General features: G+C 45.3%; 2 protein-coding genes across 6 annotated transcripts in view; both read right to left on the bottom strand.

Moving 5' to 3' along the window:
• The window catches only part of SLC13A3 (solute carrier family 13 member 3), an 85,221-nt gene extending 73,705 nt beyond the window's left edge, over window positions 1–11,516 (bottom strand). For 2 of the 5 annotated variants that reach the window (XM_029220615.1, XM_029220617.1), the window contains exon 1: window positions 1,815–7,706. In XM_029220615.1, coding sequence (XP_029076448.1) covers window positions 1,815–1,925 — 111 coding nt within the window. In that variant the 5' untranslated portion in view covers window positions 1,926–7,706. Of the gene's footprint in view, window positions 1–1,814; window positions 7,707–11,484 lie in introns of those variants that run through there. The other 3 variants (XR_003793130.1, XM_029220618.1, XM_029220616.1) reach the window with 3 other exon arrangements.
• Window positions 11,517–19,883: 8,367 nt separating this feature from the next.
• On the bottom strand, window positions 19,884–22,884 carry TP53RK (TP53 regulating kinase). Its single transcript, XM_029220619.1, has 2 exons — window positions 22,555–22,884; window positions 19,884–20,974 (listed from the first exon to the last, which is right to left on the bottom strand). The coding sequence occupies exons 1-2, from the start codon at window positions 22,835–22,837 to the stop codon at window positions 20,496–20,498; spliced, it is 762 nt and encodes a 253-aa protein (XP_029076452.1). The 5' UTR covers window positions 22,838–22,884; the 3' UTR covers window positions 19,884–20,495.
• Window positions 22,885–23,906: the final 1,022 nt, after the last annotated feature.

Below are 23,906 nucleotides of genomic sequence, written 5' to 3'. Positions count from 1 at the left end.
GCATTCGCTGTTACACGTGCACACTGGGGACCATATGGAAGTGGATTCTCTGTGAAGCTAATGAAGTTTAAGCTTCAGAGCCACTCCCAAACCCTGTACTGAATTTTGTATCTGTAAATCTGTAAGCTTTTTCTTAAAGAGAGCCCCTTAAAAAGTACATGCTTCAGGCCCCGTAACACTTGGACCTGCCCCTGGGTTCACAAACCTTGCTAGAGGGCAGAGCGGAGAGAAGCTTTCAGAACACCCTGCTGAGGAGAGAGACTCTGTGTGTTTCATCACTTCTTCCCCAGAGCTCTGCCTGGGACCTCCCAGACCCATCTAGCCTTCCACCGGTGATGCTTCACAAAGCGAAGCAACTTCCTTACTCAGCCCCTCACATCAAATCTCAGAAGCTAGCATGGAGGTCGCTCCATTTTATAGACAAAGAAAGGGAGACCCAAAGAAGAAAGGAGATTGGTCCAAGGTCCTGAAGTCAGCGAGTGGTCTGGGGTGGGCTAGTTTTTGAATAAGCAACCTAATCCTTACACCAGGATTTATTGTTTTTCTCTTGCATGTCAAGAAAGTCTAATTGCTTGGATAATTCCACACCAAAGAACTTGCCCTGGATCTCCTGACACCATCTCCTTCGTATAACTTCCTCACCCCCTGGGCCCAAGGAGGGCTCCTTCCTCCAGGCATCCCTCTCTGAACACCTCTCCCAGCTCCCCTGGTCTCTGCTGGTGGTGCTGGGTAATCCGCCACTAAGTTACACACTCTCTTTACTTTTACTTCTATGAACATTTACTATCACATTGAGGGATAGTGAAACAACTTCCTGGAGGTAGAAGCCTTGTCTAATGAGCCTAGTGCCCTCCCATGATGCTGCAAATGGGCTGAGCAGAGGTGAGGGACCCAACAGGGACCTGCAGTACCATCTCCTTCCAGCTCCCATTGGTGGTGACTTTTATCATGACACTCCTGGCCTCAATCTGCAGCCTTTGATCTTCTAGGGATTACTTTCTTTGAGAGTCTAGAAACAGGTCATGTTCTGGATTCTGATAAGCCAGGGATTGAATCCCACTCAGCTGTTTGCTATGTGACTGTGAGCAAGTCACTTCTCTCCGAGCCTCAGTTTTCTCCTCTGGAAAATGGGGCAAATGATCCTCCCCCTCTGAGGGGCACTTTCAGTCTGGATTAAATAAGACGATGCACATAAAGCAAATTTTAGCACTGCACCTTGCTCCCGGCAAGCGTTTATTAAATCTTGGCCATCCCCATCATATGAGGCGCGTGGAAATAAGACCAGCCTGTGCGTTCTTAGGCACTTACTGTGTATCAGGCTCAGTTCTAAGAGATTTACATAGATTGCCTCATTTAATATTCACCACAACCCAGTGGATTGGCATTATCGTTTCCCCTATGTTTACAAATGAGTAAACTGAAGTTCAGAGAGGTTAAATGACTTGCCCCAGGTTACACAGCTTGGCATTCATCAAGCGTTCCTTGTGATTATCAAGTGAAATGTGCAACACAGCGCCAAGCACATAGTTAGAGCTCAATAAAAAGAAATCATGCCTGTAGAAGTGAGAAGATCCAGAAGGCTAGGTGGGACCCAGGCTCCAAGGAGCAGCTAGAAAAGGGGAACTGCGGCAAGAGGTGTTCACAGCAGGCCAAGGCAGGGTAAAGGGGGGACGGTTGAGGGGGTCTGGTGAAATCTGTCTAGACTGGGACCTCAGCGGTGTTCCGCCTCAGAGGCTCGGGAGGAGAGGGTCCTGCCTGTTGCACGGCCGCCCAGGGCGCGGAACGGGGGGGCCCACAGGCAAAGGAGGCGTTACCTTGGGCGGGAGGGCGAAGACCACCGGCAGCAGCGCGAGCGGCGTGAACAGCAGCACCAGCAGCCGCCGCGCGCTCCACACCTTCTTAGCCACTGTCGCCAGCGCCGCCATCTGCGCGATCGCCCCGCGGAGCGGGCCAGTCCGGGACTGCCCGCGCCTGGCCCCCCGGCTCCGGCTTATAGCCTGGGGGAGGGTTTGGGGAGGGGACTGCGCTTGGGGACCCGCCCTCTCCCTGCGCCTCCCGGAGGAAAAGGGTGGTGCCTGCTCCCCTGGGACTGGGCGAAAGAGACCCGGGAAAGTTAGGAAAAGTTCGACCCTAGCACTAAGGAACAGGACTCCAGCCCAGAAGGCAGAGTAGCCTCCGGTTTAAACCTCCTGACTTTCCAGCTATGTGGCCTGGGGCAACGGGCTGAACCCTTCCTTACTCTCCCGTGGAAAGGGACATACTGACAACTGGAAGATTAAATCACTTACTAGTAATAAGTGGGTTCAGGTACTGGCTCTGCCACATACTAGCTGCGTGGCCTTGACAACTGCCTCTGAACCTCAGTCTTCTCAACCACAAAGTGGGGGCGATGACAGTGACGGTCTCCACTAGACAAGAGGTCTGTTGGTAGCTATTGCTGTTGAGATTGTTTTTCTTATTCTCTCCCGCGGTGGGTCAGTCACCTGTGGGTTGGCGCCTGGAGGGGTCTTTTTGTTCCTCTTGGATAAACGCACAGGAGTACAATCCTGGATTGTATGGTAGTTGCACCCTTGGTTTTTGAAGAAACCGCCATGCAATTTTCCAGTGTTAGCACTGTTTTACATTTCTGTTAGCCACGTATGAGTGAGCCAGTTTCCCCACGTCCTTGCCAGCATTGGGGTGGTATTTTTTATTTTAGCCATTCTGATAGGGGTGTAGAGGTGTCTCACTGTGGTTTTTTGTTTTTGTTTCTGTTTTTTTTTTGCGGTACGCGGGCCTCTCACCGTTGTGGCCTCTCCCGCTGCGGAGCACAGGCTCTGGACACGCAGGCCCAGCGGCCATGACCCACGGGCCCAACCGCTCCGCGGCATGCAGGATCCTCCCGGACAGGGGCACGAACCCACGTCCCCTGCATCCGCAGGTGGACTCCTAACCACTGTGCCACCAGGGAAGCCCTCACTGTGGTTTTAATCTGCATTTTCTTAACGGCTAATGATGTTTAACTTCTTTTCACGTGCTTCTTTGCCATCTGTATATCCTCTTTGGGGGAAATTATTTCCTCCTGTTGTTTGCCCATTTTCTCAGTGGACCGTTTTTTCTGCTGTTGAGTTTTGAGAGTACTTTATATAGTCTAGATACCAGTCCTTTGACAAATACGTCGTCTGCAAAAATTTTCTCCCAGTCTATGGCTTGGCTTTTCATCCTCTTAACAGACTTTTCAAAGAGCAAACATTTGTAATTTTGGTGGAGTCAAATTTATCAAATTTTCCCTTTTTTGGATCATGCTTTTGGTGTCAAACTCTTTGCACAGCCCTAGATCCTGAAGATTTTTCTCACATTTTTTTCTAGAAGTTTGATAGTTTATAGTTTTATGTTTATATTTAAGTCCATGAGTTAATTTTTATATCAGGTATGAGGTTTAGATTGAGGTTCTTTTTTTTTTTTGCCTATCAATTTGCCTACCAATTGCTACAGCTTCACTTGTTTAAGAAGTTATCTTTATTCCATTGAATTGCTTTTGCACTTTTGTCAAAAATCAATTGGGCATATTTGGTGGATCTATTTCTGGTTTCCCTATTCTGTTCCATTGATCTAATTGTCTATCCCTCTACCAATACCACACTGTCTTAATGACTGTAACTGTATAATAAGTCCTGAAAATAGGGACAGTGATTCCTCCCACTTTATCCTTCTTTTTCAAAATTGTTTCAGATATTCTGGTTTCTTTGCATTTCTATGTAAATTCTTAGAATATTATCTATATCTACAAAAATTAAACCTGCATATCGATTTGGAGATAACTGACATCTTTACTCTGTTGGCTCTTCTAATCCATGAACGTGGTATGTCTCTCCATTTATTTAGATCTTCTTTGATTTCTTTGATCAGCATTTTATAATTTTCAGCCTAAAAGTCCTATACATGTTTTGTTAGATTTGCACATAAGTACTGCATTTTTGAGCAATGTAAATGGTATTCTATTTTTTTCAGGATCCATATATTCACTGCTAGTATACAGAAATAAAATTGAATTTTGTATGTTTATCTTATGTCCTAAAATCTTGCTCAATTCATTAATTAGTTCTAGGAGGTTTTTTTTTTTTTTCTCAAATCCTTCTGACTTCTATATAGACAATCATGTCATCTACAAATAAGAACTGGTTTATTTCTTCCTTTCAGATCTGTATGTCTTGTATTTACTTTTCTTGCCTTACTGCACTGGCTAGAACTTCAGGCACTATGGTTGAATAAGAGTTTGAGAAAGGACATTCATACATGATTCACAATCTCAGGGAGAAAGCATTCAATCTTTCACTATTAACTATAATGTTAGCTGTAGGTGTTTTGCAAATGCTCCTTTTCAAATTGAGAAAGTTCCCATCTATTTTTATTTTTCTGAGAGTTCTTATCATGGATGAGTGTTGAATTTTATCAAATGCTTTGGGAGGGGGCATCAATTAATATGATCAAATTATTTTTCTTCTTTAGCCTATTAATATGATGGATTACAGTGATTGGTATTCAAGTAGTGAGCCAGCTTTGTATCCCTGGGGAATATGCCACTTGATCATGATGTATAATTATTTTTATATTTTGTTGAATTCTATTTGCTAATATTTTATTAAAGATTTTTACATCTATAATCATGAGGGATATTGTCTGTAGTTTTTCTTTTTTTATTGCCTTTGTCTGGTTTTGGTATCTGGATAATACCAGCCTCATAAATGAATTGGGAATTGTTCCCTTCTCGTCTAGTTTCTAGAAGAGATTGCATGGAATTGGTGTTAATTCTTGTTTAAGTGTTTGGTATTATTTCCCACTGAAACCATCTAGGCCTATAGATTTTTTTATTTTTTGCAAAATTTTATATTTAATTTTCTTAATAGTTATAGGGCTATTTGAATTATCTACTTCATACTGAGTACATTGTGGTACTTTTTATTTTCTGAGGAGTTGGTCTGTTTCATCTAAATTGTTAAATGTTTGCATGTAGAGTTTCTAGTACTCCCTTTTGATGTCTGCAGGTTCTATAGTGATATCCTTGATTCATTCATCCATTCCTGATTCATTCATTTGGTAACCTGCATCTTTTCTCTCTCTTTTTGTCAGTCTTACTAGAGATTTTAAAATTTAATCCTCTTTTCAAAGAACCAATGCTTGGAGGTTGTTTTTCTGTTTTCAATTTCATTGATTTCTAGGCCTATCTTTCTTTTTTCCATGCTTCTCTTTCTTTTTTCTTTTTTTCTACTCTTCTTTTTCTAGGATATTGAAGTGGGAGCTTAGATTATTGATTTGAGATCTTTTTCACCTTTTCAAATGTATACATTTAATGATAAAAATTCCCCCTCTCTGCACTGGTTTAGCTGTGTCTCACAAATCTTATGTGGTGTATTTTCATTATCATTCAGTTCAATGTATTTTTTATTTTCCCTTGAGATGCCTTCTTTGACCCGTGGATTATTTAGAAGTGAGGTGTTTAGTTTCTAAGTGTTTGGAGATTTTCCTATGATCTTTCTGTTATTGATTTTTTAATTTGATTCCACTATGGTCAAAGAACCATAACCTTGTATAATTTCAATTCTTTTAACTTTCTTGAGGTTTGTATTACGGTCCAGCATAACTATCTTTCTATATGTTCTATAGTCACTTGAAAGAATGTGTATTTTGCTGTTGCTGGGTGGACTGTTCTATAAACGTCAACTAGATTCTGTTGTTTGATGGTATTGTCAAGTTCTTCTATAGCCTTGCTGATTCTCTGTTTACTTATTCTATCAATTATTGAGTCAAGGGTGTTGAAGTCTCTATAAATGTAGATTTGTCTATTTCTCTTTTCAGTTCTATCAGTTTTTGCTTCACATATTTTGTAGCTCTGTTGCTTGGCATATACACATTTAAGATTGCTAAATTTTTTAGTGTATTGACTCCTTCATTATTATATAATGTCCCTCTATGTCTCTGGGAACTTTCTTTGTTCTAAAGTCTACCTTCTTTGATATTAATATAGACACTTATGATTTCTTTTGACTACCGTTTGCCATATATATATTTTTATCCTTTTACTTTCAATATGCATATATCATTTTTTTTTTTTTGCGGTACGCGGGCCTCTCACTGTTGTGGCCTCTCCCGTTGCAGAGCACAGGCTCTGGATGCACAGGCTCAGCGGCCATGGCTCATGGGCCCAGCCGCTCCGCGGCATGTGGGATCTTCCCTGACCAGGGCACGAACCCGTGTCCCCTGCATCAGCAGGCGGACTCTCAACCACTGCGCCACCAGGGAAGCCCTATATTTGAAGTGAGTTTCTTACAGACAGCATACAGTTGGGTCATGCTTTTAAAAACTCCACTCTGCTAGGCTCTGTCTTTTAATTAGTGTTTTTAGACCATTTACATTTAACATAATTGTTGATATATTAGGGCTTAAATCTGCCATTCTGTTTTCTATATGTTCTCTATCTATTCTCTATCTCTCTTATTTCTCTGTTTTCTTTTTCCTGCCTTCCTGTGGATTACTTGAACATTTTTTAGAATTCCATTTTGATTTTTACATAGTGATTTTGAGTGCATTTATTAGTATGGAGTTTTTAGTGCTTATTCTAGTTATTACATTGTATGTACATAACTCAGCACAGTCTACTGGTACCAATTTCAGTAAAGTATAGGTACCTTATCTCCCTTTATGTCCCTTTACTTTACCTGTTTTAGTATTATTATCTTGTATTTCCTCCTCACACATTTAGAACCACATCAGACAATGTCATAATTTTGGCCTCAACCATTAAACATAATTTAGAAAACCCAAGAGGAAAACAGTTTATTGCAGTAACCTATATTTTTGCTTGCTGTGTTCTTTCTTCCTTCCTGATATTCAAATATTCCTTTATCATTTCCTTTTGGTTTAGAGAACTTCCTTTAGTCATTCTTTTAGAGTAGGTCCAATGGCAACAAACTCTCTTAGGTTTTCTTCATCTGAGAAGGTCTTGACTTCCCCTTTGTTCCTAAAGGATATTTTCACTGGATATAGGATTCTGAGTTGACAGTTTCTTCTTTCAGCACTTGACAAACATTATGCCACTTTTTTCTGGACTTCATGAATTTTGGTGAGAAATTCGCTGTCATTTGAATTGCTTTTCCTCTAGAGGTAAGATGTCATTTCTCTCTCACTGCTTGCAAGGTGTTTTTCTTTGTCTTTGGTTTTCAGAAGTTTGACTATATGCCTTGGTGTAGTTTCTTTTAGTTATCTTGTTTGGAGTTAACTCAGCCTCTTGAGTCTGTACGTTTATTCTTTTGCCAAATTTGAGAAGTTTTCAGCCATTATTTCTTTGAATACTTTTATGCTCCTTCCTCTTTTTCCTCTATTTTCAGAACTCCAATGACACAAATGTTAGACCATTTGTTATAACCCCACAGATTCTTGAGGGTCTGTTCATTTTTTCAGTCTATTTTCTCTCTGGTGTTCAGATTATGTAATTTCTATAGTTCTATCTATATATTTTTTAAAACTATGATTTTCTAAAAATATGAATAAGAAATAAACTAAATTCCATGGGGTCAGCACTTTTGTAACCTGTCTTGGTGTAAGAGTATGCATGAGTTTCATCCACAATGAATCTGTTTATACTTGGTCTACTAGTTTTTATATATATATATTTATTTATTTAATTTATTTATTTTCCTTATTTTTTTTTTGGCTGTGTCGGGTCTTAGTCGCAGCACACGGGATCTTTGTTGAGGCACGCGGGATCTTTGCGTCATGGCTCACGGTCTGCTCGGGCTTCTCTCTAGTTGCAGCGCGCGGACTTCTCTCTAGTTGTGGCATGCGGGTTTTCTCTCTCTAGTTGTGGCACGCGGGCTCCAGGGCGCATGAGCTCTGTAGTTTGTGGCACTCGGGCTCTCTCATTGAGGCATGTGAGCTCAATAGTTGAGGCACATGAGCTCAATAGTCGTGGCACGTGGGTTTAGTTGCCCCTCGGCACATGGGATCTTAGTTCCCCTACCAGGGATCGAACACACGTCCCCTGCATTCCCCTGTACCACCAAGGAAGTCCCTGGTCTACCGTTTAATATGCTTGAACCATTCAAAAGAATCAGATTTACTAAAATGTATAATTGCAGTTTATACTGTTCAAGGGAATTTAATCAAATTAGTGATCTATGTCAAATGCTCAAGGAATGTTGGCTTCATACCTTACTTATTAATGAATAATAACAGCCAACATTCACTGAGTACTTACTCTGTGCCAGGCCCTGTTCTAAGAGCTTTATATGATTTAACTCACTGAACACAAAAATGACCTTATGCAGTAGATGCTAATATATTCCCATTTTGCAGAGGAGGAAACTGAGGTACAGAGAGCTTGAGTAGCTTATCCAAGGACACACAGCTATTAAGGAGGATTCAAATCCCAGTAGTCTAGCTCCAGAGTCCCCATGCCTAACCACGACATAGTAATGACTCAGAGTATATGTTTTATTAGATATGTTTCATTAGATGTGTTTATTAGATATAAGAAATATGACTTTTACGGTGAACATTAAAGTAAAATAACACCTCATCCCCTCAAATATTTGAGAGTTGTCAACAATTTGAGTGTATGCACTCAAGAAGCTGTTTCCTAATACTCAGTACCATCAGATAACAAGGGTCATCAACACTCCTCTAACCATCTAACACAGTGGTTCTCAACCCTGGCTGCACTTGGAATCACCTGGGACGCTTTAAAAATGCTGACGCCCAGGCACTGCCCTTAGAGAGTCTGATTTAATTGTCTGGGATGTGGCCTGAACATCAGGATTTTTAAGAGCCCCCAGCAGATTCTATTGTGCAGCTGGGGTTGAGAGCCACTTTTGGAACAACTCCACTGCTTTCCAACTCCCCACACCCCTAAAAGCTAATCCATCTTTTGTCAGATTCTGGTGGAATCATTTCCCTGATGCAAAATCTGAGTTGGCTTCTATAACTTCATATCTAGAGACTTCAATCCGGTTCTCATGGCCCTCCTGAGTTCTACCAAAATTTTGCCACTTAATATCTCCAGGGCCTGGGCGTGGTCTGTGGTAGGTGCTCTGTCAATGTTTACTAAATGAATATTTAAACACCAGACTTGGTTTTCCTCACCATTAAACTTGGGGCTAATCATACACACCTTTCATTATTCCTTTTATTCAATAAATATTGACTGCATAGCAACTATATACCAGGCTATGAATACAATCATAATAAGACCAAAAATTTAAAATCTCTGCCTACCTGGAACTTTCATTTAGTTGGCGGGGGATGGAGTTGGAGGAGACAAATGATAAACAAATGAGTAAAATGTATTATGGCATAAAGATGAGAAGATGACAAGTGCTACGGAGGAAAATGAGGCAGGAGAGGGAGATGGCTTGTGATGGGGGGCGGGGGTACCATTTCAGATAAGGTGGTCAGGGAAGCCCTGGATGACTAGGTGACTAAGGGCCTTAAGCTAAGCAGAGACCCAAGGAAAGTGGGTGAGTGGACCCTCTGAGTATGTGAAGGAAGCATTCCAAGAGGAAGGAAAAGCCAAGTGCAATGGCTCTGAGGCAAGAGCAAGCAAGACCTGGCTTAGAGTCATCAAGGAACTGGGTACAGAGGTGTGATCAGAAGGGCAGCCAGCGACTAGAAGACACAGGATCTTGAAAGGCTGAGCAAGGATTCTGCATTCTACCCTGAATGACAAGGGCAGCCACTGCAGGGATTTAAGCAGAGTGACAGATGCTGCTTTCATTATGTTAGTAACAGATTTACTTAGATATAACTGACATAGCATACAATTCATCCATTTAAAGCCAAGAGGTCCAGAGTTTTTAGTATACTCACAAAGTTGTGCAGCCATTACTATAATCGATTATAGAAATCTTTCATCATCCTAGAAAGAAACCCCACACCCATTAACAGTCTCAACCAACGCCCAATCTCCCCCCAACCTCCAAAGCCCTAGATAACCACTGATCTACTTTCTGTCTCTCTAGATTTGCCTATTCTGGACATTTTGTATAAATGGAATCATACAATACGTGGTCCTTTGTGTCTGGCTTCTTTCACTTAGCATGATTTTGTTCAAGGTTCACCCACGCTGTAGCATGTGTAAGTACTTCTCTCATTTTTATGGCCAAATAATGTTCCATTGTATAAATATACCACATTTTATTTATCCATGCGTCACTTGATGGATATTTGAGTTGTTTCTACTTTGGGGCTATTATGGTAACGCTGCTATGAACATTTGTGTGCAGGTTTTTCTGTGGACATGTCTTCAGATTTCTGAGGGAGGGACAGAAAGGAGCTGTCATTGAGACCAAATTAGATGGTGGAATATTTCTCAACACCTGAGAGGCAGACCCGTAAGGAAACACAGATCATTTTATGTTGTACTAGACGGTATTCAAATAACATTTAATCCCACAGAGTGAAAGTTATTCCCTGTGTCAATTTTCTTTAACTCTTCATTACACCACGGAGAGGGTCTCGGCTGGGTGTTAGTGTCCCTTTAACATCTCATCACTTGGTAACTCTCTTTGTAACAGCCAAAGAAGATTTCAAGGCCAGAGACTTTGACATCTTGCTGCGACTGGACAGCACTGGTTTCTTTTTATTTTATTCATTCTTCTAATTACTTTTGACTTAGGACAAGTGATTTCTTTCTTTCTTTCTTTTTTTTAAACTAAAGCCCATGATTTTAAAACAATCCTCCTTTTAAGTTAATCTATTGAAGTTTACCATGTGAAGCAACTGAAAGAAAAACACTACGTAACTCTTAGTATGGGAAGTGCATGGTTATTGCAAAATTCCAAAAATTGGATGCAAAGATCTGAAATTTGGGAAACCAAGAGATGGCAAGAGAAAGGCCCTGGAAGAGGCGCAGTGCTCACTTCCTATCCAGGTCATGCTGCCACGATTCCCGTAAACCCCTAGGGTAAGTTATTTCCCAATGGACCCTTTGCAGGCTGTGATGAAACCCTCTCCCATGTCCTTTCAAGTTGGAGACCTGACCTTGAGCCAGCCTAATAGTCGGCTTCATCAAAGGTTCTAGCCAGGTTAGTGTCAGACAGCCTTGGATGGTCAGCGAGGCCCTGCAGAGAGCACTTTGGACATGTGAGGCCTGGGTGTGGGAGGATGGGGTGCTCCAAACCGGAAAAACGAGTCCTGGGGATTTGGACCAGCTGACATCATAGAAACTCAAGTCCATTCCCCAAAGCCCGGAGGCAACTGGGACCAGGGTATATTGCACCCAGCGCCCCCGGACTGGCTCCCTGTTTCTGGAACCAGCTGAGAGATTCAGAGTACAAATATCTTCTATTAGAGCAGAGGTTTCAATCTGGTGACTCAAATGCAGTAATAATAATAATGATAGCATTAATAATAGCAAGCACATATACTGCACTTAACTATGTGTGAGGCACTGTTTGCAGCACTTTACATATATTAATTTATTTAATCCTTATAATAATCCATTTTCATTACCTTATTGAGCCTGTCACACCGCACTGGATGAAGCAACACTCAAATTCTGGCTGTATCACTTGCTTGTCATGCAACCCATTGGGCCTCAGTTTCCTTATCTGAAATGAGAACAAAAATTGTATGTAACTCATAGGGATGTTGGGAGGATTAAAAGGCGAGGCTATAGCACAGTACTTGCATATGGTAAGTGTGCAACAGTTGGCCACTGTTATTCTGCTTGTGGCAGATTTTCCAAGGACAGCACCAATATATATCTTCCGTCCCATGTGTGCATCCCATATGCTCCTCTTACAGTGTGATTAACACTTCGCACTGAGAGTTGGGGGTCTACGTCCCCACCTCTGGAAAGTGGGTGGGGGCTTGTGATGCACCAACCGATAGAACATGGCAGAATGGATGCGATGTGATTTCCAAGGTTGAGCCATAAAGTGGGTACAGCTTCTGCCTGGTTCCCTCACTCTTTGAGACTCTTGCCCTTGAAACCCAGCTGTCATATCTGGAGTTCAAACTAAACCAGGCAGTAAAACCACATGGAGAGAAACCCAAGAAGCCACTAGCAATAACTAACTGGCATATGAGTGAATGAGCCTTCAGATAATTCTAGCCCTTTGCCTTTCAACTAAGGCCCCAGATGTGGTAGATCAAAGACATTCCTCGGTTAAAAAAAAAAAAAAAAAGACAGCCCTGGGTTGCCCTGTCCAAAGTTCTGACCCACATAATCTGCAAACACAATAAATGGTTGTTTTATGCCATTATGTTTTGGAGCAGTTTGTCACACAGCAATAGGTAAATGTTACCACCACTATTACTTTTCTCACCCGGAGAAGAGCTTCTTATAGGAAGGAGAGTCTGCAGACATGAGGCCTCTAGCTGGATGACTTAGAACTCTACAGGGGACAAGGGGGCTCCAAGGCTGGTCCCACTAATTAGCTCCCTGCCTTTGTTTCTTCCCCCCTTTACACTGAAAAGAAAGTAGAGTGTGGGAGGGAATTCTTTCTTTTCCTTTTTTTGGTGTGTTTTATCTTTTGTGTGTGTCGGGGGAGGGAATTCTTAAAGAACTTCCACAGTCAGAGGATGGTTTGACTACCATTTATTTTCATTCCCATTGGTATACCCATTGGACAGATGGTACGCGGGCCTCTCACTGTTGTGGCCTCTCCCGTTGCGGAGCACAGGCTCCGGACGCACAGGCTCAGTGGCCATGGCTCACGGGCCCAGCTGCTCCGCGGCACGTGGGATCTTCCCAGACCAGGGCATGAACCCCTGTCCCCTGCATCGGCAGGCGGACTCTCAACCACTGCGCCACCAGGGAAGCCCACTACCCCCCTCTTTAATACGCAAATTACAACCTCTGTAAAGTGTGTGTGTGTGTGTGTGTGTGTGTGTGTGTGTATACATACACGCACACTGATTATACACATCAGCTTAGTTACTAAGGGGCTTGCTATGTGCCAAGCACTGTGCTGGTCACTTACATGAATGACTGAATCCTGCCTAACACTTCAACACCATGTCCCACCTGCCTTCCCCTCAACCATTGGGTGCCACCCTCTTTGTGACCTTCTTCCTGCTCCTTGAACATGCCAAGTTCTTGCACTGACTGCTCCCTCTGCCTGGATCTCTCCTCCCCACTCCTTCCCCACCATCCCTTCATAGTGGCTGGTTCCTTCTCCTCACTCAGGTCTCAATTCAGACGTCACCTCCTCAGAAGGGCCTCCGTGACTACCTAATTTAATGAAACGTAGCCTTCCTCAACTCTACAACACTCCCTCTGTATAAAATCCCCTCAGTTGTTACTTCACAGCATGACTCACCATTTGAAATTATTCCCTCCTAGATGAAGCCCCATGAGAATAAGGAGTCCAGATTGTACCGTGCTACAGTCCCAGTGCCTGGGACATAGCAGGGGTTCAATCAACTATTGAATAGTTGAACATGCTTTAAATAAAGTGTATTTTATTACTATGAACATCGACCAAAATCATGCATATCATTCGTTCAACAAATATGAATTGAGCGCATACTATGTAGCAGGCATCTTTCTGGGTGCTGGGGCTCTGGCAGTGATCGAATGAAGCAAAAGCCTCTGCTCTCATAGAGGTTTTATTTTGGCAGCTCTGTAACGAGATGCATGAGTGACATATATAGCATATCACACGGTGCTTAGTGCTATGAAGAAACATAAAGCAGGGAGAGAGGAGAGAGCCTGAGGGGAGAGTATGGGCACCAGTTTCCACTTCGCCTGCATGGAAGGGACTCTCAGTGCCTCCCCCACTCCCTTCACTGAGCCCCGTACCACGGTCAGCATCTTTCAGCGTGACATCTTGGTCAAGGCTTCTAGGGCTCCAAGAGCAATACTGGCTTTGAAGCAAGTCTCAGCAGGTGGGCTGAGGCTGGGGCGGGGATAAGTCACCCCTTGAGATACCCTGGAGGGAGGGAGTCAAGCAACTTGACCTCTCAGGGCCTTTCCTCTCTACGGGGAAAGGGGCAGGGCCCGGACTCCCCTGGCCTGGAGCTACAACTAACTCTGGATTCTGGGCCATCCCCTAACCCCCTCTATCCCAGGCAGAGAGCAAAGGTTTACAAACATCAGGAGGCCTTTGATCGGCACCAAACCCCCAGGCTTCTGACTGTTTTTTGTTCCAAGCTGCAGGCCAGGACCCTACTCTGCTTTGCCTCCAGCAGGGAAGACTGTGGGTAGGTGGTGTGTGTGTGTGTGTGTGTGTGTGTGTGTGTGTGTGTGTGTGTGTGAGTTTGGCATAGGGGAGGAAGGCTCACGTAGCTCCTTGGTTTTTTTTCCAACAAGCAGGCTGGGCTTGTATAAGGGAATCCAACTCAATTCAGTAAATGTTTACTGAGCACCCACTACCTTCCAGGCACCAATAGAGAAACAAGGGCTGAGACGGTGCAGCAAACAGGACCCTCTGCCCCCCAGAGCATACAAGAAGCAAATGGTAGCAGGTGCTCGTGAATGGGATGGAGACAAAGCTGGGGAGGTGATGGGGAGGGCTGAGGCTGGGGGCGTTAGCTTCTATACAGGGTGCTCATGGAAGACACAGTGGTGTTTGACAGAGAATTTAAGGAAGTGAAGGCGGAAGCCATGTGAGGATGTGTGAAGAACAGTGTGACAGGCAAAGGGAACAGCAAGTACAATGGCCCTGAGATGGGAGCATGACTGCCTATTGGAAGAACCGTGTGGCTGACCCAAAGCGAGAAGAGGGGGTCAGAAAGATATCCCATGCTCTTGGATTGGAATTCTCTCACCTTCTGTAAGAAGCAAAATCTTCCCCAGAAGCAAACTTTGCAATTTTCTCTTGTATCTTACTGGCCAGTAAAAGGTCACATGCCCACCCCTATATCAGGGACCAATCTGAGCTTCTCTGAGATAAAGCCATCTGCACCTAATAAATACCTGGACAAATACCAGGCTCTGTCCAAAAGGAATAAGGGGGCTGGCTTTTAGTAGGCAACAGACAATGTCTAGCACAGTCTCTACCATACAGGCTGATGACTCTAGGCAAGGTGCTTAGCATCTGTGAGCCTCAGCTTCCTCTTCTGTAAAAGGGGTAGAGCAAAGAACAATTGTTTCTGCCCTACCAGCATCCATTTCCTGATCTTCCCGTGAAACACCTTGATTTCCCTTAGGGCAGTGGTCTCCGAACGGCAGCCTCAGCATCACCTGGGAACTTGTTAGAAATGAAAATTCTCAGCCCAGCCTGAGACCTTTTGATTCAGATAGATTAGGGTTGGGGCCAGGCAATGTGCACCTGTGTATCCTTGGCTTATAAAGTGAAGCAAATTATGCTGTATTATAATTGCCTGTTTGTTGGTCTCTAAAAATAGTAGCAATATAAATTATATAATAATAACAACAACAGCTAATTGTTACCATGTGCCAAGCACTGCAGTAGTGCTCTACGTACATTATTTCATTAATGCTTATGGGGGCGTTGATGTGAGACCCAGTTCCTCTACAAGGAAGGACCGATTGCCCCAGATGCAGATGTAGTCAGCAGGCAGCCTTCATCTGTCTCCCCTTCAGGAATCGAGTCACAAGCAGAGTGGCCTCATCCAAGCCCAAACCCTTCCAGGGGTGGGCCGCTCATGTCTGGGTGATGTGAGATTATGAAGGCCTGGCCATCTCTGCCTAACTTGGGACATCTCTGCAGGGCCATTGTAGCTGCAGACACCCCCCTCCACCGGGCGGGGAAGCTGGCTGAGGCTGTTGTTGGGTCTGCCTCTCAGCCCCACTTCTGACCCCGCTCTCCCTTGCTTCCTTCCCTCCCTTCCCTTCTCTGGAGGCTGACACCTTAATAAGCATCCTACATGCTAAACTGCATCGCTGGGTGTGCTTCCTGGGAATTCCGACCCAGCAGAGTGCTCACAGCAGCTCCACGAGGTAGACACCACTGTTAGCCCATTTTACAGATGAGGACACTGTAGCTCAGAGGTACAGTGAGGGGGTCCCAAGCCATGCAGCTGGTGAGCAAGGAGACATGGGATGGAAGCCATCACACTTCTGAAGAGGGAAGTGGCATCCTCTGGCTTTACAAGGGTGTCTCTGGCTGCTGAGGAAGGATGCAGGGGGGTCCAGGGAAGAAGTGGGGCAGGGCAGGGGGGACAGGGAGCAGTGGGGAAACCATTGATTGCAGCGGCACTGGGATAGTGGTAGGGGGACTTCCTCGTCACTGTAGCTTCTTCGGGATCTGGCACTGAGCTGGACACAGCCAACATGCTTGCTAAATGCCTAGTGAGTGAGCGAGTGAGTGAGAGAACGCATGACAAAATCAAGGCGGGAGGGAACTAGACGTCCCCACGTGTGGTCTGTCTTGCTCACTAGGATCCTGAGTGATAAGCATGGTGCCCACATCTGGACACTCAGCTAAGGTGTTGAGTGAATAAATGAACAAATTCAAGGGAGAGAGAGAGGGAGGGAGACAGCAAGAAGAGAGGGAAGGAGAGGAAGGAGAACAAGGGAGGCGGAGGGGAGGAGGACAGAGGAGGAAGAGGAAGGGAGGAGAGAAGGAAGTGAAAGAGGATGGAAGGGGAGGGAAGTTTCTTTTTGACTTCTTTGCACAGAGAATGACGGTAACTCGCGACCTCTGGTGGCGAAGGAGAGCCGCTCCACTGGGTTCGGGGAAAGCGGAATTCAGTCCTTTGGAGTTGCAGGGCCCTGAGTTCAAGACAAAAGAGGAGATACCCAGTTCCAGAAAGAGGGTTGGGGCGGGCCCTTGTAAGGACGTGGGCACTCACTGTCAGGGGCTCTGTCAGTTGGTGACGGCAGGGTCAGGGCTCTGGCGAGGCAAGAGAAGCACCTGCCTAGGGCACAAACTTAAGGGGGCCCCTAAAACTCAGTTAACTGAGACAAATATGTTAATGTAATATTTTAAAACATCAAAGTGTGGCCCACAAACCAGCTGCCTGTTTTTGTAAATAAAATTGTATTGGAACCAGGATCAGGATTCAGGCTAACGTCCTCAGTTATGGCAGAGATTACAGCCCACGTGCCTCATGAGTGCAGGTGGTCCCATCTCCTCTCGGCCAGCTCAGATCATTTAATAAGAGCACGCCTATACGGGGCACTCAGTAGGCCAGGCTTGGGTAACTCCATTCTGTGGCCGGCGGACTGGCCACAATTTCCCAGGAGATGTGGGCCTGTGTCCTTTTCAGTGTTGGACACATCTGTGCCACATCACATTTCCCTGGCTCTGCCACTCATTAGCAGTGTGACCTTGGGCAAGACTGAATTTCTCTGTGCCTCAGTTGTCTCCTCTGTAAGATGGGTTAGTGCACACAAAGAACTTAGTGACTGCTCAATAAAGTTAACTGTTGTTAAAAATGTGGGCTTGAATCCCAGCTCTGTCACTTATTGTGACCCTAGGACGTCCTACTTCTCACTGCTAAGAGTGTTTCCTCATCCGTTATAACCCTTGTTATAACCAGTGGGAATTCACCTGCTGCTGCTGGTGCCACTGGCTTATCGGTGCAAAGCACAGGCTGCCTGTCCCCTGTGGACTTTGAGGGATCTGGGATCGCAGAGGGTTCCTTAGCCCTCTGCGAGACACTGAACTAGGAGAAGAATCCACTGCTCCCCTAGGAAGGCTTGTTAATCCTTATTTCCCTGCCCTGGCCACGGGCTGAGTATGAAGACAGGAAATACTCCTGCTGGGAACACGTGTGAAGTGTCTCCAGCCTCCAGTGTCTCCCTCTCCCTCTTAATGCCTGCAGAGGTCATTTTTGCTTCCCTGCTGCCGCTGCTGCCGCCACTCCCACAGCCGCTGGCCACCGCGTCACATACCCCGGTGACTGCCGCACGGCTTGCAGCATGCTTGCCGATGCCTCCATCCTGGTCTACCGGCATCACAGGCTAACCTTCTCACTGTTTTCTTGCCTCCACTCTGGCCCTTTGCAGTTTTGTTTTTTCTACCAATGTCATCCTTTCACAATGTACATCAGATGTTCCTGGTTTAAAACCTCCTGAGCTGCATTAAGAATAAAAACCCAGCCTTGTTACTCGGCCCTGCGTGACCCAGCGCTTACCCACCTCTCCGATCTCACTTCCTGCTCCTCCTCCTTGCTCGGGGCGGCAAACCAGCCCCACCAGCCTTGCTGTCCCTCAGGGATGCTCCTCCTTCACCAACTTGGTACCTGGCGTCCCACGCTCCATCTCCTGGTTCTCCGTCACGTCTTACTCCCAAGGTCACCTCATCGAGGCTTTCCCTGACCACTCCTCCCTCTCCCTCCACTCGAGGTCACTCAGAATCTCAGCATCCTTTACAGCAGGGGTCCCCGACCCCCGGGCCTTGGATTGGGACCAAGTACCGGTCCGTAGCCTGCTAGGAACCGGGCCGCACAGCAGGAGGTGAGCGGCGGGCGAGCGAGCGAAGCTTCATCTGCTCCCCCCCTTCCTCCCCATCGCTGGCAGGACCGCCTCAACCAGCGCCCCCAACCCCCGGGTAAAACTGTCTTCCACGAAACCGGTCCCTGGTAGCAAAAAGGTTGGGGACCGCTGCTTTACAGCCCTCATCACTGTCTGAAATTGTCTTAGGGACTCAGTTTGTTTCCAGAGACATTCGTGTCCCCTCTGTATCTCCAGTGCCTGGCACACAGCGAGCGCTAGGTATCCGCTGACTTAACAGCTGCACGCATGGCTCAACCATTCTCCCCACGAGGTAGAGATTAGCCATATTAGCTGTACAGTATATGAGGAAACTGGGGAATAAGCCCTCAGTCACGTTGAGAATATTCATTGAAAAAAATTATGGCCAGCTCCTGTGGCCTTGGAATTATTTGAAAATAGTGTAACATAATGCCAACACATATTATAATAATATGTGTCATATATTGAAATGCATCTCTTTTCTTAAAGGATCAGTGGAGAGCATATGGGCTTTGGAGCCAGGGAAAAGTACCCCTTGCTACCTGTGACATCTTGGACAAGCTCCCCCCCTTCTGAGCCCGTTTCTCTATCGAATGGTGACAATACCTAATTTAGCGTTGTTTTAGATTCAATGCCTGACGTGTAGTAACCAAACAATGATGTCAGTTCTCTCAACCAGTCACCACTACCCAGAAAGGGAAGTTTTCTTTCATTCCTGGGCATCTGCCGTGTGCAGAGTGATAACTGTGGTGAACAAAACTGACACAGTCCAAGTTGCTCCAGAATGTTCACTCCATGAGAACAATGCTTGTCCATCTTGCTCATCATTGCACCTGGTACCCAGTACAGTGCCCACACTCAAAATATTGACTTGCTAGTTAGAGCTTACAGGAGGAAAGTGTTTTATTATACCTCCCTCCCTCCCAACACACACACAAATTCTTTGGGGGAAGAAACTGGGCAAGGATAAGTGTGAGCTAATTCGCGGTACTTTACATCTTAATACAGTTTTCCTGCACCTTCTCTTAAACCAGGTTTTATCAAACTTCAGTCATTTCCAAGCTACTTCACTATCTTTGCTCAATCTACTTACTGTCTTTGATATAAACCGGCTTTTTTACCTATAGAAATTAAAAGGAACTTTATACCAATCACTTCTTAATTAGAAGATAGCCATAAAAACACAGAGCAACAAAAATAAAAAGTCTTGTACAGGGGCTTCCCTGGTGGCGTAGCGGTTGAGAGTCCACCTGCTGATGCAGGGGACATGGGCTCGAGCCTGGTCCGGGAAGATCCCACATGCCGCGGAGCGGCTGGGCCCGTGAGCCATGGCCGCTGAGCCTGCGCATCCGGAGCCTGTGCTCCGCAATAGGAGAGGCCGCAACAGTGAGAGGCCCGTGTACCGCGCAAAAAAAAAACCAAAGTCTTGTATAGAAATACATAAATTTCAGTTGCCTGAAAGCTATGAGCCTGCTTTTTTTAAAAAGGAGAAACTGGAGTTAAGCGGCGTTCTTCATCATTTTTTTTTACCATGACCCTCAAAAAGAACTGTATTTTACATCAAAACCTAGTACATACCATTGTCTATATACACATTTCAAACAAGTTTCATAAAACAATACTTACAATACTACATGTAATGTGCTCTGATATTTTCTAATCTCTGATTCCATTTCTTTCTTAAAATGCTCGTTGTAACCCACTGTACTGGTTTCAAAGAGGAGTCTGTCATGAACACAACAACAAAAAAGGCTGGGTTAGAGGGCTGATAAAGACATACTGTCACCAACTGAGACTCTGTCCTTGCCTCACCAGGACTGAAAACAGAATAAGGTTCTCAGTATGTGGTTCAATGTTTTGTAATGCCATGCCCTTGATCTGAGGTGTACACGGCACAATTGCAGAGAAAGCCTGAGATTTATTCTGAATGCCCAGTTCTGCCAGACATGCCTTACGTACAGAGTAAGCTCTTGAGAACAGTCAACTGCAGACGATAACGCCTAAGAAGCATGATCACAGACGGCACCTAAAAATATCCCACCACCTTTATTTAGGTCGAATCTCATATTCATAGCATTCCTTCAAAGTTACTGTGAACAGCTTAACCGTCTGTGGTCGTCACAGAATTCTTCTACCCCACCATGGACCTCTTTCTCCCTCTCAGGCGCACCTCATCTAATTTTTTAAGCACTGGCCTGGCCTTTTTGGAGGCAGCGGAGTAGCTCTTCAGAAAGGCTTCAAACACAGTCTCGGTGTTGGGATGGGTACTAAGGAAGGCTTTCTCTAGCACGTACAGGTCAACTCCCTTATCTTCCGGAAGTGCTGAAATGAAACTCAGCCCAAAGTCTATGAGCACGATGTTCAGCTGTTCCAGGGGAGGTTTCAGGAGCATGTTGGACGTGGTGAGATCACCATGAATGAGGTCTTCATCGTGCATTCGAGCCAAAACCTGTCCGATTGCCTTGGCTAAGCCAAAGAGACTTTGGGGAGATTTTTCAATCTCCATAGTGGATTCGATATAATCTCGAACAGTCACTGAGCCTTCGATTTCTTCCATGAATAAGCAGTTGGAAGCATGGTCCACAAAAAAGACAACCGGGGCACATATTCCTGCAACCAAGACATAAGGGGTCATTGAATTAGATACTTCTTTTTTTTTTTTTTAAATAGTAAGCTTAATTTTCAAAGACTGAGCCAGTTTTTTACAGTGTGTATCTGCGTATTTCGGGAAAAAGATTTAGGAATGCTGCGGAATGGCAGACCTTAACTTCTCTGGAAGTTTCCCCTACAGGACTGTGCTAAGACCACCCCATAGCTAAGGTGAGCAGAGCCAAAGCTCCCTCCTCCCTTCCACCCTTTATGATTGGACTTCATTTGTCATACTTATTCGCTAAAATACAAAACAAAATAAAGAGCCAGAAGGGTAAGCACAGCCCAGTCAGAGCCGTTTCTACCTGACAAGGACACCAGCAGGAGGCCAAGCCACGTGCCGGCTTAGAGATTCATCTTTATAGAGAGGAAGGACAAGTTTAAATCCCTCTCCCTTCCTTATTAGCTGTATAACTTTAAAGTCACATTAATTTCTCTAAGCTGCCATTTCTGCTTCTATAACATGCGATCAATACTTCCAATAATTCAGTGACTTCTCTGAATTTGAAGATTCAATGAATCTTCATTGAATGTCAATCACCCTCAAGACACTTCTAGATACTGGAGACAAATCTGTTGGGATACAGCAGAAAAAAAGCAGGCACGATCCCTGCTTAACAGAACTTAGATCTTGGAGAGGGTGAAAATAGAAAATATGAACACGTGAATCATGTCGTTAAATATGATCAAGGGCAGAGGTGCATCTGCCTGTCTACTACCGAATTTCCTCCAGATCTCCCTGCACCTAACAGTGTCTTGGAGTACAGCAGACACCTAAAAAATACCAATGACAGAAACAAAGGTAGGAAGTGTAAAAGTGAAAAGCCAGTGTTTCTGGGTCAGAGGGATATGGGGTGAGAGCCTGGCTGGGTTGCTTGGGCAAGTTACTCCTCTGAGCCTACGTTTCTCATCTGAGGACAAGGTTTACAGTCATGGTGCAATGATATTTTAATGAAAAAATAAACAGTTGAATGAAATCTAATGTTTACTGAGCGCCACAAGTCAGTCCTATGTTCAAACATAATACATGGCATACACATCTCGTCTAATGGCCACAACATCCCTATGAGATGGATATAGCTACAATGACTTCCCTTTACATGTGAGGAAACTGAGGCTGAGGTTATATAACTTTGCTGAAAGGCTATATATGAAGCAGCGGAGTATCTGAACCCAGAGAGCCTGGCTCCTGGGCAAGTACCTGTAATTACGTCTGCTTCTTAAAAGGAAAAAAAGATAATGATCGAAAATTGAGACGGTACAAATGGGGAAACCGAGGTTCAGGGCAGTTAAATGACATGCGCAAGAGTGGCAGAGCCAGAACTGAACCAGGCGCCAATGGCTCCGGGACAAATGCTAGTCGCTGCAAGGCCAAGCGGCTTCTGAAGAGTTAATGAACGAAAAGAAGGATAAAAGGATCACATTTCTTAACGGAAAGCCATGCAGAAGGTACAAACAGAGAAACTGAGGCAAATCGCGGCCCGCAGCGCAGGGGAGCCCCTTACCCGCGTCCCCCACGCCCCCAAGCCGGGCCGCCTCACCTGCGCGGCGACAGCGGAGCAGCGCCCGGGCCTCCTGCACCGTCCGTCGCCGGCCGAGCCGCGCCTCCAGCGCCGGGTGTCGGTAGCCCTTGGGGAAGCGGTACTTCACCACGGCCGCGCGGCCCTGGAAGCGGCCGCGGAACACGCGCGCCTCGGCGCCCTGCTTCACCAGCTCTAGGCCGCTTAAGAAGCGTCTGCTCCGCTCCCGGGCCGCTACCAGTGCTTCGGCCGCGGGCGCCAGCCCCTCGTTCAGCTCACTCTCAACGCGACCTGCCTCCGCCATGTTTGCGCCTCCGCATAGCCGCTTGGAGACCCTCGGCCCTCTCCGGAAACTGTCGGAGCTTCTTCGGCTAGCTCCGGAAATCCTCGGAGCTCTTCGGCCACTCGAACGCCGACACTTCCGCCTTGTGGAACTGGTTCCTCCTCCCAACCTTTCGGCTCTTTTCGAAGCCTAGTGGCCCCGCCTCCCTGCTCTTCGGCTATCTCCGTAAACTCTCGGTAAACCGCTCTTTCCACTCCTCGGCTCTTTCCGGAAGCCCTTGGTGACTCTCGCGGTCGGCTTTGTTGGCCCCTGCATCCCAGCTCTTCGGCTATTTTCGGAAAGCTTCGGTGCTTCTCGAGGAAAAACTTTTTCGGAATCTGCTCTCCTCAGGAGTCTTTATGGACCCTGGGAAGCTGCACCCCTAGGGGTTCTCTTCTTGGAACTCCTCGTCCCTGAATTGCCCCCCAATAGGGGCTTACACTAGTGTTTATTGAGTGCATTCAGGAGGAATAAAGTTAAATGATGAAAGCCCATCTTACAGAAAAATAATAATAATAATTGAGAGTCAGAGAGGGTGGTGGGGATAATCAGGCTGCGGAGTTTTTCAAAGGAGACAGAACCCAAGCCGAACTGGGAGTGATTAGCAAATAAACTTTTACTGTTTATTTTATTTGCAAACCTAATACAGGCTATAACAAATTCTTACAATACACAGTTTTGTCCACAAGAAAAATTGAAGAACCCCTATCCCTGTCATCAATCCGCGCCCCCCCCCGTCAACTATTGTATAACGTTTCTTCCCAGATTTTTTTTTTTAATGTATATGTGTTCACTCTCACACATAGTGGAGGCAGCCTCAAGTGCCTGTCACACTGTGTGATGCAGCAACAAACATTATTTCTCTGAGTTTCAGATCCATCATCTTCAGAAAGAAGATAATTAGTTTTACTTTAGCAATAGCTTATTAAAATTAAATAAGATATTGCTCATGAGGGTACCTGGTGGATTGCATACACTTCACGTGTGCATTTTCCTTCCCCCATCACTGAGACCGTGTTTGAAATATTGAAGAAAGGCCCTTGGGTCTGAG

The sequence above is a fragment of the Monodon monoceros genome, unplaced genomic scaffold (genome assembly GCF_005190385.1).
Source record: "Monodon monoceros isolate NGI ecotype Baffin Bay Population unplaced genomic scaffold, NGI_Narwhal_1 Super_Scaffold_13, whole genome shotgun sequence".
Taxonomy (NCBI): Eukaryota; Metazoa; Chordata; class Mammalia; order Artiodactyla; family Monodontidae; genus Monodon; species Monodon monoceros.
This window is presented reverse-complemented; position numbering and strand designations above follow the sequence as displayed.